The 18,632-nt window shown below is 41.3% G+C and overlaps 2 protein-coding genes across 2 annotated transcripts; one reads left to right on the plus strand and one right to left on the minus strand.

Annotated features, from left to right (window-relative positions):
* Nucleotides 1-535: 535 nt before the first annotated feature.
* RNASEH2A (ribonuclease H2 subunit A) lies at nucleotides 536-5,665 on the minus strand. The gene is made up of 8 exons (XM_063292479.1): nucleotides 5,493-5,665; nucleotides 4,866-4,937; nucleotides 4,555-4,681; nucleotides 3,690-3,777; nucleotides 3,468-3,605; nucleotides 3,092-3,179; nucleotides 2,208-2,331; nucleotides 536-1,277 (listed from the first exon to the last, which is right to left on the minus strand). Exons 1-8 carry the CDS (start codon nucleotides 5,617-5,619, stop codon nucleotides 1,154-1,156), a joined length of 888 nt encoding a protein of 295 aa, XP_063148549.1. The 5' UTR covers nucleotides 5,620-5,665; the 3' UTR covers nucleotides 536-1,153.
* Nucleotides 5,666-6,741: 1,076 nt separating this feature from the next.
* Nucleotides 6,742-16,283, plus strand: PRDX2 (peroxiredoxin 2). Its single transcript, XM_063292480.1, has 6 exons — nucleotides 6,742-6,881; nucleotides 9,900-10,005; nucleotides 10,847-11,000; nucleotides 11,707-11,829; nucleotides 12,358-12,488; nucleotides 15,985-16,283. The coding sequence occupies exons 2-6, from the start codon at nucleotides 9,903-9,905 to the stop codon at nucleotides 16,068-16,070; spliced, it is 597 nt and encodes a 198-aa protein (XP_063148550.1). The 5' UTR covers nucleotides 6,742-6,881; nucleotides 9,900-9,902; the 3' UTR covers nucleotides 16,071-16,283.
* Nucleotides 16,284-18,632: the final 2,349 nt, after the last annotated feature.

Raw genomic sequence — 18,632 nt, forward strand, 5'->3', positions numbered from 1 at the left:
GACCAAAGCAGGTGCGGGGTGGGGGGGAATGTTGTCTTACAAACAGAGAGAAACATGTCAGGCTTGCAGCCGGGAAAGAGATGAGGAACTGAAGTAGAAAAGCATGTACAAACTTGGAAGATAAAATGAGATCATATACCTCACTGGGGTAGCTTGTCCAGAAAGATAATACGTTATTAAAAATAAAGGCCAGCTATAAGCAAAAAGTTGACTCTCCGCCACATGAAGGCAGTGTCATATCATTGTCAAGCAACAGCAATAACAGCACTTAGCATTTAGATGGTGTTTCCTTTAAGTTTCTTCTGTAACACCTCTGGAATGGGGATAAATATGATGCCTGGAGACGGAGGTTGAAAGGCCAACAAATCAGTTTGTGACTAAGTGGAATTTCAGACAGAGACTTTCACTTCAGTTTCATGAACACAAATAGCTTGTTCAGCCCTTGACCTTTCTCAAGAGGATTTAAGAAACCGGGGCCCATCTCCGCTTCAAGGATACCACTAAGACTGGGCAAAAAATGTGAAACAACAAAAAATTCTTATCTAAGCAGGCTTTCCTGGCAGTGATTTTATTTCTACCGTAACAGAAGTAAAATTTCATTAATTTCATTAAGCAGCCCAGCCTCATATATCAGGACAAACCAAATTCACTTCCAGATTAGCAGCACAAAACTGATCCCATGCCACGTTGAGGTTCAAAATGACAGCAACTGGAGTGGACCAATCATCTTCTCTTTCAGGCAGGGGACAAGGAGTCTTTGCCTTGCAATGAGAGGCCATTTAAGAAAAGTGTGATCTTTCACTTGCAGCTTTTCCTGGCATTCGTGCATCTCAGTCCCTTAAGATCAGCTTTAATTAAGCATCATCTATTAATGTACATCAAACAAGAAGTCTAGCAACTGGTTTTTGTTAATTTATTAATTAAAAAGGAATTAATCACAAGGTTAGGAGGGCCTCCAGGAAGAAAATTTACCAGATTCTTTCTCTGTTAAAATTTGTACCTTTCACTTGAACCTTCGGGTTTCACACTATTTTGTAGCTATGACTCAAAGGATTTGCGACTGCCAATCAAAAACTAAATGTCACATCAGGAAAGTTTCCCGGGAAGCCGAAGTAAGAGGATCTTCAGCAAGAAGAAAACCACCTGCTACCGACTACAGGCTGGTCACCGTCTCAAGTTTGCGTTCGTAAAAGAAGCGATGGGGTGTTCGCTTCCGGGCAAAGTAGCTCAGCAAGGACTTTGCACTGTGCTGGGACGGGTCATCTTCAGTATCATCCCTGAAGAAGGAAGCAAAGATAGGGAGACGTGAAAGACTGGGGTGTAGCAAATGCCTACTTTACTGTCATGTTCTTCTGTGCTAGTTTTGTTGAGAAATATACTCAATGGTTCTTGCTGTAACCACTGAACACTGCTTTCTCAGAATCATCTCAGTTCTTAGGACTATCTTAGTAGAAAGTGCCTCAGTATCTAGCCCTTTTTCCTTCAACCAACCAGTCTAGGGTTGCTGCTACATCTATCTAGGGAGAAGGTAAACTGTCTGCATCTCCAGCTCCCGTACCTTCTTGCGTTACTGCCAAGGTCATTTTGAGATGGCAGACAGAAATAATACTGGCCGCACTTTGAATTTAAATGGGAGAGCTCCTTGATAGCTCTCTCAAGAGTTATGAGAACTAGTGAAAGGAGTCCTAATTATTCCTTGGAATCAGCAATTCCTACCTGCAGTGTTTTGGACAGGCCCCATCTATTCCTATGATCACGCAGAGAACAAGGCATGAGGGAATAAGCCAAACAACCAGCCTTGAAGGGAGATGGGGATCCCCTTGCTCATAAATGATAAATCACTCTGAGGAATACTTTTTACAGAGAGAAAGCTGACCCATTCAGACCAAATACAATCCTCCTCCACATCCCTACTATTTAAATAGAAACCCAAACTCTTCACCTACTTTTAGTCATCCATATTCACCTCATCCTACATACTCAGTGTCCAATCAGTACCAGTATGCCATGCACTTCCTGCTCTCCAACTCCCCAACTCAACTGCTGCCTTAGAGAAAGTGTATTTCCTTCTGCAATGATTAAACTAAAAGAATGGAATGGAACTCTTGACACATCACAGTACATGGCAGTGGTAGTGTATAGTAGCTTCTGTGGTCCCCTTAACTCTCCATTATAATCTTTATCTCACAGCTTTTCCATCCACTTACCAATGAACAGGCACAGCTTTGCTCTCCAGAATGATCTGAGCTGTGCTCCAGCTAAATCGTACAAACTGTGAATAGCCAAAGACTGGGTCCAGGCTTTGAATGAGCCATTCTTTAGTCTTGGGATCTGGGGAGAGGAGGGATGGCTAAGAGACCCTGCATATTAATGCTGTCCTTACATCAAAGAATAAATTTCAGTCTACTAGCTCTGTTATAAGAGCAGAAATTGAGGTGTAAAACAAACATTTAAGATAACTCTGTTCTCTTCCCATCCTCCTCTATAGTTGTAACATATGTTACAGCTCCACTTTCACATTACAACCTCACCTCAGTTGTAGGGTTTGGAAATTTAGTCCCAGCATAACTACATCAGATGCAACCCATGGCATCAGGTGAACAACAGTGAAGTTTTACCACCATAACCACCTACCCTAATGGAGTGATAAATGATGACATCTCATCAGGAAAAAAATCATTTAACTAAGACTAAGACTGTGTGTGTGTGTATGATTCAAAGACAAGACTGGGGAAAGACTCTTAGGAATGCCAAAAATAATGTCTTTGCTTTTCAATGCTCCTTCGTAGGAACATAAAGCCCTATTAGGTCAGGGCATGAAAACAACTCTATTGTGGCTCCCTACAATTGGTATTCATATCACCCTCATTTTCAAGTGCAGAACCTTAGGTGGCTAGAAGGGCATTATAGAATGGAGTATCCTAAAACATAGCATGCCTAGCCAGCTGTCCCCTGAACTAGGGTTCTTCACAAAGCAATCATTTTCTGTTCATCTAATCTTCTTTTAAAGCCATCTGACCAAAACACAACTATCCCTTTACACAGCTCCAAATGTACAGAGATGGAAATGAATGAATAAACTACAATTTACCATTGGGATAGCCAGAGCCATAATCCAATTCCACATCTTCTAGGTTTTCCAAGAATTTCCAATTCTTTACAATCCGGTCCCTTGCTACCTAGATATTGTAAGAGATAAGAACATAGGAACCAACTTCCTGTACCAGATGAAAAGTCCATGTCATCTAGCATTCTTTCTTCAATAATGGACAAATTATTGCCTAAGTGAAGAAAAGCCTGATGGTTACTGGTAACACCATCCCCTTACTCGCTGCATCTTGTAATCAGTGACATTCTAGGTTTATAGATGGAAGTTCCATTTTGCTGATGGACCAAGTGGTGCATCTCTCCAGATGCAATAGCATACAGAGAGCTGGAGACAAAGAGGTCCTCTGCCTTGCATTCACCTTGGCACAGATGCTGGCTGCACTTACAGCAGCGAAGAGAGAGTCTGCCTTGGCCTTCACTGTAACCTCCATATCAGGAAACTGCTGCTTCAGCTTTTCTTGGTATTTCTCTGCTGGTCCCACTGTGTCTACAAAAACCTGAAAGAAAAGGGGCCCATGAAGGATTTAAGAGGGGGGACTTCTTGCTACTTCCTGACAGGCTAGGGCACTAAGCAGGTTCACCTCTGCAACGTGCACTCCAGAATCTAGTGCATGCTGGATTAGGCCAATGGCTGTATCATGTGATAGTGCATTCAAGTTGTACTTCGTCCTGCAAGGAAAAGGAAATCACGTTGACTGATGAGCACAGACTTAGCCATCAAAAAAGGGGTGGATAGAAACTGAGAGCCAAGATTAGCTGGACAATGTGATTTGTCATTAAGGTGTCCAACTAGGACAAGAGGAATCCAGGTTCTAATCCCCACTTGCCTATACAGCCCTCAGGGTGACCTGAGGACTTCAGTCCAATCTACCTCAGTGGATTGTTGTTCTGCCTTGAGCTTGTTGAAGGATAAGTGGAATATACATATACAAAGAAATATAAACAGAGCAAAATGCCACTGCTCCATTCACCCACGGTCAGCAGCAGCTGCAGTGTTCATACAACAAATACAAATTAATGATTCCCATTCTGGGCAAATAAAAATAATTAGAAATAGGACGATCCATGTCCTGTGTGCTACAATCAATGAAACATAACTTTTTTTTGTAATTTTTGGTCACATTTACAAAATATGGATATATCATGTGTCTGCTTTGCTTTAGACAATTTGGAGGTTTTTTTTCATTTACATAAACATTATATTCCACTCTTCTAAAGCTTATATACCACTCAGGGTGGTTAATAACAATTAAACCAACTCTCCAGTTATGTATTATATATAATGACACCACACTGGAATTAGATCCAGTGATCTAATGAGACTTGTGTTCCAATTCTAGTGAGATGTAAGGCATGGGAATGATCTTAGACTAATGTGTGGCATATTTTCAAAGCTAAGATTTGATCCACCTAATAGAGGGACTGTCATGTCTCTGCCACACTCACCGCCTCTGCATGCTAGTTGAGATGAAGTTGGGGGAGAGGATGTGGAGGGCCCAGCCTACAAAATCCTTAGCTGCATCTAGTTTCTCAAAGAGTTCTTCCCGCTGAGCTTCTGTCAGAGTTTTAGAATCTGTAAGCAAGTGGAAAAAGATCATTTCCAGGTGAAGTGGCATAAGATAAATAAAAATTATTCCCCTAGCTTGTTCCCCCAATAAAAGCAGAGTCATTTCTTTCTCCTTTTTGTACAGATCAGATGTCCTGTGACACAGCTGCACTACCACTGAAGTACAATCTCAATTTGACACTCTTTTTACCTGCTACTTTCAATGTCTCTAGGTCTCCCTGCCGAGACACAGGACAGAAACAGATCCCGTAGACCATGGGACCTGGCAAGAAAGCAAAAACCAAAACAGCTACTCAGTCTCAGCTACTATGATCCACCTACAATAGGTATAATATCGGCTGATGTCCTTGTAAGATAATTAGGCAATACAAATGAAATGGCTTTAAAAAAATGCTATGACAGTATTTAAGCTACAAGACAACACTAATCCTACAATAGGTAACCCTCCACAACATTCTTTTACAATAACCTTTATATTACATTACATTCCTTCAAGCTCTCAGAGATGAAGAACGTGCACATAATAAAAGTCACAGGAGGACATTTGTGGATTTAATAAGCAGAAGCATATTGGCACAAAATGAGAACAAGAAGGGCTGCAAATCAAGACTGCATTAATTACTATTTCTACAAGAAGGACCTGCAGTATGTCATTTATCTTCACCCCAACAGGCAGCGATGTACTCCAGACTACCTGGGAAATCCATACAATCCACTGAGTTACGAGATACCCCCGCACGATGCTTTCGGGCCATATTTAGTACAGTGCTCAGGACCCCAAAGATTCTAGCTTTCCCTCATATATTTGAGCCCATACCCAATACTGGTCCCCTGCCTGCCTCATCGATGCCCAGAGCACAAGGCTCAGTCCGGCAAACAGGAGGCACCGCCGAGGCCAACAAACAATTCACCGAGTTGTCCCGTTCGAATTCGCTGAAATCCATATTCGCGCGGGCCCTGGAAACATCCGGCCGACGACACAAGAAAGGGAAGCCCAGAGAGTGCATGGCCTTATGGGAAGCGTAGTTTGTGATATGAGACGAGTCGCTACTCAGTTCCAGCGCTGGTGAAGCGCTGCGCGATCTCCACTGTAAAAAGCAAGAATAGGGAAAGGCAAGACATTCATTAAGAGTTCCAGTTTGTCTACGTTTGTGAGTAAAGTTCGGAATACTTTAATACGGTTCTGCCTCCAGAGGTTCTGCCTGTCCTTGATGAAAGTATGAAACTGACGGTGTTTGATTTGGTCCATCCCAGCTGTCTGTTCCGTCTGGCGGAGGCTTTCGGAATCTTTAGCACCCGTTTTGTGAGAACACGTTCGCTAGAAATTCAAATGGGATCAAACCTGGAATCGGGTCACGGAACGCATTGTAGCATTGAGAAATGCTCTCTGCACCCCACCCCACCCCATAGCTCTTGACTGTATAGCCATAGCAGAAAGAATGAGTATCTTAATTAACATGGAGCATCTACGGGAGACAATGCCATAGCGCGGGAGTAACGCTAAGAAGATCTACGGAAGACAATGAAAGAACTGCCTCTATTCGCGTACCGTAGTGGATTTCCTAAAGCATCATGACCTCCATGTAAGGCTATCCCTTTATTCTGCAAAAACGCCCAATGTCTTTTTCGAGAACCCGTTATACCAAGGATAGCTTTCCCACAGCGTTCAGCGTTAAAGAGATTTCCCTGTTGGTTGGCCGCCCGACAGGCACAGGGACACTACTGGAGGGCAAATTAGGAATCTTGGCTTTCGTACAGGGACAGCGAGCGGAAAGCGTGCATAGCTATAAACAGAACGGCGGGGTGGGGGGTTGCTCTTTTTGTTTCGGGAATTGCTTTTATTAGCAGAGCGAAGATTGAACCAGCACAGTTTGGACTGCGCTTCAAGCGTTGACCGTCTGTCCTCACAACCCACGAATCTATCAGCAAAGGGCCGGAGGACAGTAAAAATCCCAACCAATGATGGAGCTTCCAGCACTGCATATAGAATCACGCGCTGACCGCCTTTGTTCTTGGGCCGAAGCCCTCTTTTTGGGTACGGTCGAGACCACGTGCGCCGCTACCGAGAAGCAGAATTCCCACCGTGCCCCGCCTTTCCGGCGTGCAGCCCATAAAACCCGCACCAGGCGCGGCTTCGTTTGCTGGTGCCACACCTCCTTCGTTGGGAAGCGGTTGCTCTCTGTTCGTGCTGTTCGCGAAGGCTGAGGTAGGTTGGAGCAGCCGGGAGGTTTAATGCTTTATGAGGCTCATAAAAACCATAGAGGGCGTTTTTGATGCTCCAGCCTGGCATTTGGGCTTGGTAAGGTTTCGGGGCGGGTGGGCCTGAAGCGCTTTGCCCCATCTTCAGCCTTGACGAGGGTTCCGGAGGGTCCTTTCTTTTTTCAGAGGCGTGAAACCGGGAGAGGAGGGGGAACGCTGATTGGATTGAGTGCCCTGCCCGCTAGGCTGTCTTTCTTCGAATAAAATTGCAGTCTGCAGGAGAGGAGGAGGGCTCTCTTTCTGTTCCGAGCGATGATGGGGAAAAAAAGGATGCCTACCCGCTTCTTTTTTTTTTTTTTAATAAAAATTAGATTCCCCCGTTCTTCTTTACCTTTCCGTGTTGCTGGTTTTTCTCCTGGCCTTTTCCCATCCCAATCCTCGGGAAAATGGGGAAGCTTTCTAGGCTGGCCTAATTTCTGTCGCAAGGCAGAAGAGGTAACCATGATACTTCAAACGGGGTTTCTAGCCCCTGAAAAACACAAACCTAAGTTCAGCTAAGAAGCCATGGAACCTGTGCTTTAAAACTGCCTTCCACTGCTTTGGCGTTGGCATGGTGTTGAACTACCCGATTTCTAGAATGCCTAACTCTGCTGGCTGTATCCCAGCAGCTCTGAAAGAATGCTTTAAAAAATAAAGAGGCATGCATATTTTAAGAACATAGAATGGCATAAGGTATCTTTGTATCTCAATTTTCAGTTTAAATATTTAAACTTACCATATAAGGTTTTCTGAAAACATTTGCTTTCAGAAGGTTTAAGGAAATAGTGATGGCTGTGGTGTGTGAGAGACTCCCATGATTTTGTCCTGAGTATCATCTTGTTCAATGCAGCTGCACCAATAAATACAGATTATGCAAACAGGTGTTCTGCCTTATCCCTATTAGTGCACATTTCACTTTTCTAAACTACAAGATAATTGTGCAAGGCTGGGTTTTATTTCTGTAATGCCAGAGTCTGGGGAATGCTAATAAAGTTTATCAGAACACCTAGGAAAAAAGACACCCTCTCAAAATTAGGGTTATTCAGAGCATCTTCTCTCTATCACCTGCTCATGTTATGATCTCTAACAAGTAGGGCTTGGTTGCTAACAATCAAATCTTGGGATACACTGTAATATAGTGCTGAAAGGTATTGGCTGCAGGAACACTTTATCGGAAGAGGTAACAGAATTCTTACTACTGAACAACCACAGGTCTGGAATGGCCAAGGTTGGAAAACACTGCAAAGTATCAATGGTACTGACTACATACAATCAGTCCCTGTGTTTGGGCATACCTTCTCTATACTTCTTCAAGCATATTTCAAATGATGGCAATTATCTGAAATAACCTATTGATCAAAACTAAGTAGTACACTAAAAGTTACTGCCCCTTTGCAGCTAAGCCAGTTGGTTTTGGCCCTTGTTCTAGCAGAGTGTGATGTTTGGCAGTGCAGGGATCAGCTGTACACTTAAAATGCTCATGAACGATGTGTGCCGCCTGTAACAATCAACAGCACTTATTTATGTCCTGTTAGGCCCTTGTCGAGGCCACCATTTAGAACTGTAGTAGTTTGAAAAGGCAGCCAGTCTGTGAAATGGTGATATCATCTAAGGTGGGGGAATTGTAGGGTTTCTTTTTACATATAGGGATAATCGTGCCTCAAGCCTAAAATAAGGTTTTTGCATTTCTTTTTCTGCCAAGAAAAGCATGAAATTGTACTGCAGTTCCTGGATTTGCCACTGAAATTGGGACAACTTGGGAACTACCCCCGCCCCCCAAAAGACCCAAGAGTTTTAATGCAGAGAGGAACATGAAAGTTGAATAGTAAAATGAAAATATTTAATTTATCATATTTTTATCACCGCCCATCTCCCTCATACTGGGGACTCTGGGTGGTTCACAATAAAACAGTTTAAAATTTGATAAAATCATATCAATCTATCAATATCAATAAATAAATATAAAATGTAATGAGATCCAAGTGATGGCAGATCTAATACCCAGAGGGGAACAAGACCGGCCTCAGCAGGACTAGGGAGCCAACCAACCCCAAGAATGGCTCTTCCTCTCCCCACTCCAGGCATGGTGACCAAAGAGGAGGCTAGCCTCACTTCCAGGGAGTGCAATACCAGTCATCTCCTTTATACCATACATTTATCATCTATTCTCTCTCTCGCGTGCGCGCGCACACACACACACACACACAACACTAAACTATAGGGAGGGAAAGATACGTATCTTTTGAAAACAATGAATTGTAAACTGCTGTGAGGGCTGAAAAGGAGAAGATACATAAGTTTGGCTTTGATTTGGTCATTGTCCCTGCATGCATCTGAGGCTGACCCAAACAATAGCATTTCATATCCTTGAAGTATGAATCTATTCTGACTTTGCTTGGTCTGTTGCTGCTGCTGCTGTTTTTTAAACACTACCTCTTGGGGAGGCTGTAAAAAATAAACTGCATTTGTCTCTGGTTAGCCAGATAGCACTACCTACTCAGTTTTGTCTGTGTTTTAGCATGTTGGTTTCCTGGAAGCAGCTTTGTGCTAAACTACTTCTTTCTATAATTTGCAAGATGGAGGAGCCCACCTGAACCAAAAAACTGCAATGTATTGTTCCTCAAAAGAATAAGGGCACCTAGTGATGTCATCTTGCATGCCTCAGGGATTGCCATGGATTTAAAAGCATTATTGATGTTTTTAAATCCATGCTGTACAACTAACCAGTTCCTGTGACTAGGGCTTTGTATGGCATTATGCTGGATTGGTAGACTCTGCTCTTTCTCTGAGTTTACAGGCTCCAACTGGATAGGAACTTTAAAAGCTGTGGTGAGAAAATGGGGAAAGAGTTGCAAGCCAAAATAGTGCTGCCTATTTTAAAATCATCAAAAGGCAACAAGATAGTACTTATCCTGAATCAAACCCCTTCATTCCTGAGATGTGGCCCAGTTGCCAACTTAAGGCTTGCATCATTCTGATATTTCAGGAAATGGCCTCTGGTAAAGCACATATTGGGAAACCAGTTCCAGATTTTCATGCTACAGCAGTGGTGGATGGCACCATCAAGGATATAAAGTTATCAGACTACAGAGGTAAGATACTGTTGCTTCTATTAGGTTTTTAATTGTGTGTCCATTGAATTACATAGTGTTTTACATAGCCTGTCTAGAATTTGTGGGAAGGCTAAGCTATAAAAACAATGTCGTTTGAACCAACTTTAGCAATGTCGCATCTTCAGCAATATTGGGGCAATTAAGCTCTAATATGCACAAACATCAAGAAAACCATGCAATTCAGGATACATTTCTAGTTTAAGATGTAATCTATCATACTCAAATCAGTGAGCTTAATGGCCAAAGAAGAGCCAGTTTGGTGTGGTGGTTAAGGCAACGGGCTGGAAACTGGAGACTGAGTTCTAGTCCCGCCTTAGGCACAAAGCCAGCTGGGTGACCTTGGGCCAGTCTCTCTCTCTCAGCCCTAGGAAGGAGGCAGTGGCAAACCACTTCCCAAAAACCTTGCCAAGAAAATTGCAGGGAGTTGTCTAGGCAGTTGCCAGGAGTCAAAAACTGATTCGAAGGAACCCCCTGCAAAAAAAAAAAGTCAAAGAATAGATAGCTGACAGTTCGTAGTACTATTTTCAAATTAATGATGTTATGACTATGAATGAAGCACAACAACATATTCAGTCTAGATGACCATTGCAATAATATGCATAGATAAATGGTGGTTGGTTGGTTGGTTTTGTAACTGGAGGAAGAGTCCTGATTTGATCTGGATAAGATACAACTATTTTGAGTATTCTGTTCTAATGATTTCAAGTCTTGCCCCATTTATAAACTTTAATAGAGATGCTGTCCAAAAGACTATGGGAGTGCAAGGCTTCTGGGACTCTTGATTGTGGTTGTCTTACTGATGCCCATTTCTTCCATACAGGCAAATACGTGGTTCTCTTCTTCTACCCACTGGATTTTACCTTTGTCTGTCCCACTGAGATCATAGCTTTCAGCGATCGAGTTGAAGAGTTCCACAAGATTAATTGTGAGGTTATTGCTGCTTCTGTCGACTCGCAGTTTACCCACTTGGCCTGGTGAGACTCCTAGCTTATAATAATTCATAGAAGTTCTTCTGCTGAAAAACTAGTACCAGAGGTACCAGCATATTAAAGGCTGGCTAATAATAGGACATTATCCAAAAGGAATAACAGTGCTTCCTGAGGAGCATTCTCTGGCCTGGGTCTTGCTGATAATGTGGAGATCTTTTGTCAGATCTCAGTCTCGCCTTAGGAATTGGAAACAAGTCATACTCGGGCAGATGGCTAGAGCTGATATACCAGTCACAAGTATTGCTTGCAATTCTGCTGAGAAGCAGTTAGGCAGAAGTTAACTGACAGATGGGTGTGGAGGTCTCCACCAACTTTATCTAGCAAACTTGGTTGTTGGTTAGGGGTTTATCAGCTGGCTGACATTAGCTGGATGTATAGTTAATGCTGGACATGAAATGGGTGCAGAGAACTCTATGCACCTCTTTGGGCCAGCAAAGTGAACTATAAAAAACACTTTTGAGTTGTCTCCCTTGAAAATCCACTTTTTTAGTGAGGAGGGAAATGATCTACCCATTTTTCAGATGCAGTTACATTCACAAAGTTTTGTGTTTAGTTTTGGACCAAAAGCTAGGAAAATATTTTTTCTCTGTAAAGTTCCTGGTTAATTTAATTTCTAAAATCTAAGTGGCTTGAGTGTAGTGAGATGATTAAAACAGTATCATTGCAGATATTAATGCTAGTTTTCTTGTAGGATCAATACCGCAAGAAAGGAGGGTGGCTTGGGTTCCACAAATATCCCATTGGTGGCAGACATCAACCACAACATTTGTAAAGACTATGGTGTGCTCAAGGAAGAGGATGGCATTGCATACAGGTATGGAGAAGTTGGTTCTAAATGAGTTTGGAAGGACCTGTGGTAGCTGATGGGCATCTTGGTAGTTGGTATAGTTCAGTTAGCGTATGTTTCTAGTGGTGTAAGTAGAGTGATCAGCCCTAATGCCACAGGACTAATATCCATTCTGTTTATTAGCTACATCTAGCTAATAAATCCATGTTGTTCAAGCAGCAATATCCTGGTCAGGTGAATATAGGAAGGCTATAGTAATCTAGTTCTTAGCAAATATGGATTTGGAGGCTCTCCAAGATAAAAGAGTGCCTGTGATTCAAAGAATTTACTGGATTTATCTGTCCTTGCCCTAGCTTTCTTCTAGCTTAATTCTTTAAATTGAGATGGCTGCATATGCAAAAATTCAAAATACCCACAATTCATCTGATCCTGGTCCTATGTCCTATTGATAAGGATAATAGAAGATAGGCATAAGGTTCTAATAGGTTCCTATAGCCTGTAATTTTTAAAAAGATGCTTATGCTTGCAATTAGTATTGTCCCTTTTCTCCCTCAGAGGTCTGTTCATAATAGATGATAAAGGCATCCTGCGACAGATCACAGTGAATGACCTACCTGTGGGACGTTCTGTGGATGAGACACTGCGCCTGGTTCAAGCCTTCCAATTCACAGACCAGCATGGTGAAGGTAAGTGATAGGTCATGGGATAATGGAATGAATACAGAAAGATGTAGCAGTAGTATTCTGGAAATGATGGTAGATTCAGTATTGGTTCATTGTGCCTTGTTTATCTTTATGGGACAACGATAGGTCTGAGTGAGATAGTGGGGACTGCATAGCAGCTTTCAAGCAATGTTTTAGCAAAAAGATAAAGCCAAATTTAAGTTAACTTAAAAGCAGCTTTCTTCCCCAATCTAATCTCCTCCAGGTGATTTAGACTTCAGTTCTTACCATCCCTTAGTCAACATAATCAACAGCCATGTTATGGGAAGGCTACAATAAGAGGTTGTCATTTAGTAACACAAAGGCCAGGAATCTTCTCATCTACTGTATACATTTTGCAAAATTACCAAATTTCAGTGTTCTCCCATTGGTTTTGGTGATTTCAGAAGGCTTTGGCCAGTCATATATATATGACACTGAATATATGTATGTATAACTATGGATGGGTGGATAGATTTATTTATTTATTAGATTTATATAGCCACCCATCTCATACATGTGACTCCAGGTTGCTGACAAATTAGAAAAAATACATAGTATAAAAAAGCACATAGCAGCCAAACATCATAAAACAATTATTAACATAGCAAGGAGATGGGCTCTGTCACAAACCCAGGACCCCAAGCTCAGGTACAAAACCAAGTTTCCAGGGCCTTATGGAAGGTGAGCAGGGGCAGGGCTAATCTAGTCTCAGAGGGGATAATGTTCCAAAGGGTGGGCTTCACTGTAGAAAAGGCTCTCCTTCTGGGCCCTGCCAGCCAACACTCCTTAGCCGATGATACCCAGAGTGTGCCCCTCCTGCTGGATCGGGGAGAGAAGGTTCTGTAAGTAACCCTGTAGATAGAGAGTTGCTGACACTATTACAGAAGGTAATTAATGTTTTATACTCAGCAGTGCTATATAGTGAACCTCTAGTAGAGCCTTTCAAAATATGTAAAATTTCTCAGATCTACAGTTAGCAACACTTTTACCAATTTTTGCCTAGAGCGAGCTGCAACGTAGCTTGGTATCTTTCCATTTCTCATGCTGTGTCTTGGAGACAGTTTCAAGAATGAACATGAAATCACTTTGATCCGATGTAACAATCTCAACTTGCAGAACCAGTAATAGCATGTACAGAAATAGATAGATTAAACCCAGTTGTGTCCTCTAATTTAGATAATGCATCTAGAGTGCGGATCACTGTCCAAAATGTTCCATAAAATAAACAACTTGTAATCAATTAACTATTGGTAATTAAGCCTGTAAAGAAGCATGAGTTTTGAGGCATTTGCTTTCCCAGACAGAGGCATGCATATTCTGAAGCCAGAATAGGAGCTGCTAGATCCAAACTGGAAGTGGGGTGCAGGGAGTCTAACAGTGTGCATAGACAATATATCCTTAACCTCAGAGGCAAGAAGATCTTATCTTAATTTGTCTTAACTGACTACATTAAATCCCAGAGTTAGAAAGAATATTTTTAGTGGGCTATAATGTGTTTGGATATATTGGCAACCCTGCTTCATATTGTATGAGCCAGGAATATGGGTGTTTTCTTCTATGAACAAACATGAATTCTTTGCCCAAACAATTCCCAGATAGCATGAAGTCATCCTGGTTTGCTTAGCCATTTCTGCCAATGCAAGTTATTAATTACCAGATTCTATAATCCTTGCTGATTATGTCTTCTAATCTATAGTACACCCACATCTTTAACCATGCTTCCCCAGCAGAGGGTAAAAAAATAACAAGTAACAATTTTTATTTCTTTGGGTGGGAGAGAGAGAAAGTAAGGCTCAATGTCACTGCTTCATGCAAATGGATTTCAGCAGAACAGCCCAACCTCTGGTTTGGGTGCTTTCTAATTAAATTCAGCTGTTTTGAACTTGATGAAAGACTTTTGAGAGGGCCTTGGAATGCCTAGTGATTTGCTTTAAAAGCAATTCTGCCAAGAGTATCCTAATCATAGAACTGTGTAAGGTACAAACCAGCTTTGACAATCCTTTCTTTAGAAATCCTTTTTGGTACCAGAGCAGATAGACCCAGCAGACCCATGTGCCAAGCCCTTTGGCCCATTATACTTGGCTTTTATTGTCCACCCTCCTTCCTGAGTTCATACAACACACTAAGCCATACAATGGCTTATTTGGTTTTCTCTAGTGTACTGTTGAATCCAGCCAATTGTAGTTTCTTTAATGAACTGTGGTTAAGCAAATGCAGTCATATGCTTCCAATGTCATTCCTCCCTAGCTATGCTTCCTCCTTTAACATGCTACATCACAACTCAGTTTCAAAAGTGATTGTTATCTCTACCTAACCAATTATCTTTAAGATGTCTTGCTCATCTACCAGGCTAAGCCAATTTTGTTCACATGACATGTGCCATTAAAATCTTCAACACTGCCATCTTGGATCCTCTTAAAAGAGATGTTGTACTTTAAGCTATATGTAGATTATAAGACTGAATAAGATAACAGTATTAACAATATGGTAAGCCAAAAAACCCAGCTAAAAGATTTACTCAATAACTTAGGTTTATAGCTAAATGTATAGTGTGAACATGACCCTTATGGCTTACAACAATTCAGCCACTTATTCCTGTTCTCTGAATAAACAGTATACAAAATCTCCAATCTTTGGGTTCTATGAGACTTTTTCCTTGAATCTACCCATCCTGTCAAGTCTTCCATGTTTACCTTTTCAAGCCTCAACTTGCCCCTCTGCTAAGTTCTTTCTTTTTTTGGGGGTGGTGGTGGTATAATTCTATCTCTTTTCCTTTTGACTTTTTTTTCCCAATCCTGTAATATTTCCTCACCTGACTTACACAATACCCACTGTCCCTGAACCTTCTCAGCCATTTAGATGCATCCTTCAACAAGGACTTTTCCTAGTACCAAATGGTTGAAGCTGGCAATGCTGGAAGTCCAAGTCTGTAAAATGGTCAGCTTTAACCAGTATACATTCACTTTGCATGTCACTGTGTGAGTTGCCTACAAAATGAATTGCAGGATGGCTCTGAGCAAGTATTATCTGCTATCATTTAGAACATTTTCTGGACATGTGAATATTTAGCAGTACGGACTAAATCTTGGCTGCAGAACTGTTGCTCTCCTGCCCTGCTTTTGGGCTTCCTAGAGGCATTTGCTTAGGCACACCTGGAAATATATTTTGAGCTGGAAGAATTGTTGTGGTCTAATACAGGTCTTACTGCCAACTGGAGCACAGTAGGAATTGCAACTATTGAGTTTTTTGGAATGCTGTCTTTTGTAGAAATTCTAAGTATGCATGTGCACACACAGCCATGTCATGAATTAGCTTGGGTGCCTCCCTGTGTTAGTTCAACTAGCCAGTTTTATCTCTTGTTAACAGAAATAAAGAAGAAGTGGCCTTGCTGCCTTATATTTGCTCTCTCTGTTGTCTTGAAAAATCCTTATTCCAATTTATTTACCTACTCTAACATCTCTTCCTGTTCTCACTACAGTGTGCCCAGCTGGCTGGCAACCTGGCAGTGACACCATCAAGCCTACCGTGAAAGACAGCAAGCTTTTCTTTGCCAAGCAACAGTAGATTTCTCCTCTTGTACGCTCACTCTATTACTGAAGGGATCTGGTTTAATGTGAAGGGATTCCCAGTAAATTCTCTAGAAGAAAGGTATTTGGGGGATAGTTTGTCTGTAAAAGTCTACTATAAGTAATTGTTCATAGAACTAGATTGAATGCAAATTTCATTTGGGCATCTTCATTCCTCAGTAAAATGATCATTAAAGGAAGCCTGATAGTACCTTCTAATGTCTGTATTGCTGAACTTATTTCAAAATAAGAAAACTGTTCCAAGGTCATAATGCTGAATTAGCATTTCATGGTTGTGTGGGAGATTGGGTTTTATATGCAGAAAGTGAAAATTCCCCAATCCTTCTATAGGATCCCTTTGGCCCTTGAACAGAAGCAGACAATGATGTCTGAGTTGGAAATGTCGCAGCATGCATTCTTGTTTGTCTTTGCCATCAAGTCTCTAGATGAGGTGTGTCAATGTAACTGGCTTCTGACACTGATTTTTAAAGTGATAAAATCCAGAGAAGATACAGCTGTTTCTTAGCTGACAAGCCACACATTAGCCACCTACTGGAGAAGAAAGATCTAAATCTGTTGAGATGGAACAATCAATCTTCTTTTGTCCATTGTCATCCAGTGCCAGGAAATACACAAATTCCCAGTGCAAGTTGTTGCTATCCTAATAGATTTTATTTGACCTCCCCCCTAGAAAACCCATTCCTGGAGGCTGAAGGAATTTTGAGGACCCTGAAATAATGGATGTGTGGAGAGAGTAAGAAAAATCAGCCCCTTTCTGTAAATAGGGAAGAACTTAACTGCATTTTTTACAACTGGTGTTTCAGTTTATTTTTTCTCTCTCCCACTTTTTTGTTTGTGTCATTTAGATTGTATGCCCTCCTATTATATATAAGCCTTTTTGGCTAAAGAGCAGCAGCAGCAGTAAATTGAATAGATTCAAACTGACTAACTATAGGGTTAGTCTATAGCCCTCTGTTTAAGGTACTGTGTATTTTCAAAGCTTGCTGGAGCTGCTGCTGAGATGTGGCTTAGAATATGATATGAACCTAGCCACTGTGATTAGCAATCATTTAGGGCTTATTATGCTTTGTGTTCAATTGTTTAATTTCACCATTCCTAACTATAATGGTCCAGACTCTTTATAAATGATGCATTCATCTTCCTAAGAAAGACAAACATGTAACGTAAGAAAAAAAATACTGGGTAGATTCCTTAGTTCAAAAAATACATCCTGATTCAGCATGTAGAAAATTTGCTGCAGACTGAGAAGTCTGGTCATATTTGTTAATTGTTATGAAAACTTAGAGCAAAAGTGTGTAGTCAGCACACCTCATCAGCCCTTTTGTGGTAGCCCCCAAATAAGCCTCCCCCAGTTCATACAGCCAAACTTGTGGAGAGGGCAGGTTTTTGTTTCTTAAGAAAAAAACTGCAAAGGCAGTTATTTTTCACTTAAAGAAAATGGTCATTTACCAAATTTTGGAGCCTACTTTTTCCTATAATACAGGCATATTGCTTACAGCCTTTAGAAACTAGAATAATCCTCTAGGCTCAGTCTCTGAGTACATAAAGATGCCCTCCCTTAGCTTGGGGAGGGGACCTTATCCCATGCTTTTCTAGATTTACTTGTATAATAGCCCAGTTCCGCCACTGCTAGAATGTAGGCAATATAACTGGTTTGGGCTGTATTTATAGTTTGTTAAATTCTGGTTTACTTAATCTTGATTTTGGGGGTGAGGGGAACACCACCAAATGGGATCACTCAACGTATTAGATCAGTGTTTCTCAACCTGGCTGGCTGGGGAATTCTGGAAGTTGAAGTCCACACATCTTCAAGCTGCCAAGGTTGACAAATACTGTGTTAGATTGTAAATAACCATTTGGCTGAATGTGTTATATGGACCTTGCCTAAACTTTACATGTCATTTGTGTAACTAACCAAGTATATCTTGGTACCATTCAGATGGGTGGGACTACAACTACATTGGGTATTCTGGCCCATTCTGGCAGTTGCAGTCGTACACCTTGTATTCAGTAGAACTAGACTTTTCATATTCTTTCAAAATAAATTACTGAAATACAAATATCATGTATTAGTTATTTAGTATTACTGAGGTAGATCTGACTTTGCATAAGCAATATTAGATGCTGCCTCTTTAATATTAAATTCTAGGTTAGAACACACATTGACATGAGTAGCTTTAAAAAGCATTTTTCTAAGTAGTAATGTGCTGCTCCTAGCTTGACTACTAGGAATTTCATGGGCATCATCTAGTTTTGTTGACAACAATGCAGAAGTGATTTCTCATTGCTGCCTTCTGTTTTGGCTTTGTTTTTTAAACGTTCCAATTTAGTCTACAACCCTGGTATTCCCTGAAAGTTTCTCAGCCAACTACTAACTAGGCTTGAACATGTCATTTTTCTAGATAGCTAAGAATTGTATCTGGATTTGAAAGGCAAAACCCCTCCTGCTGTACATGTTATGCCACCAGAGGACGCTATAGCTTCGCTGAATGGGTTTCTCATTTGTTTATCAAAACAAAGCAATGGGGTATAGTTACGC

This window comes from Candoia aspera, chromosome 2 (assembly GCF_035149785.1).
Source record: "Candoia aspera isolate rCanAsp1 chromosome 2, rCanAsp1.hap2, whole genome shotgun sequence".
Classification (NCBI taxonomy): domain Eukaryota; kingdom Metazoa; phylum Chordata; class Lepidosauria; order Squamata; family Boidae; genus Candoia; species Candoia aspera.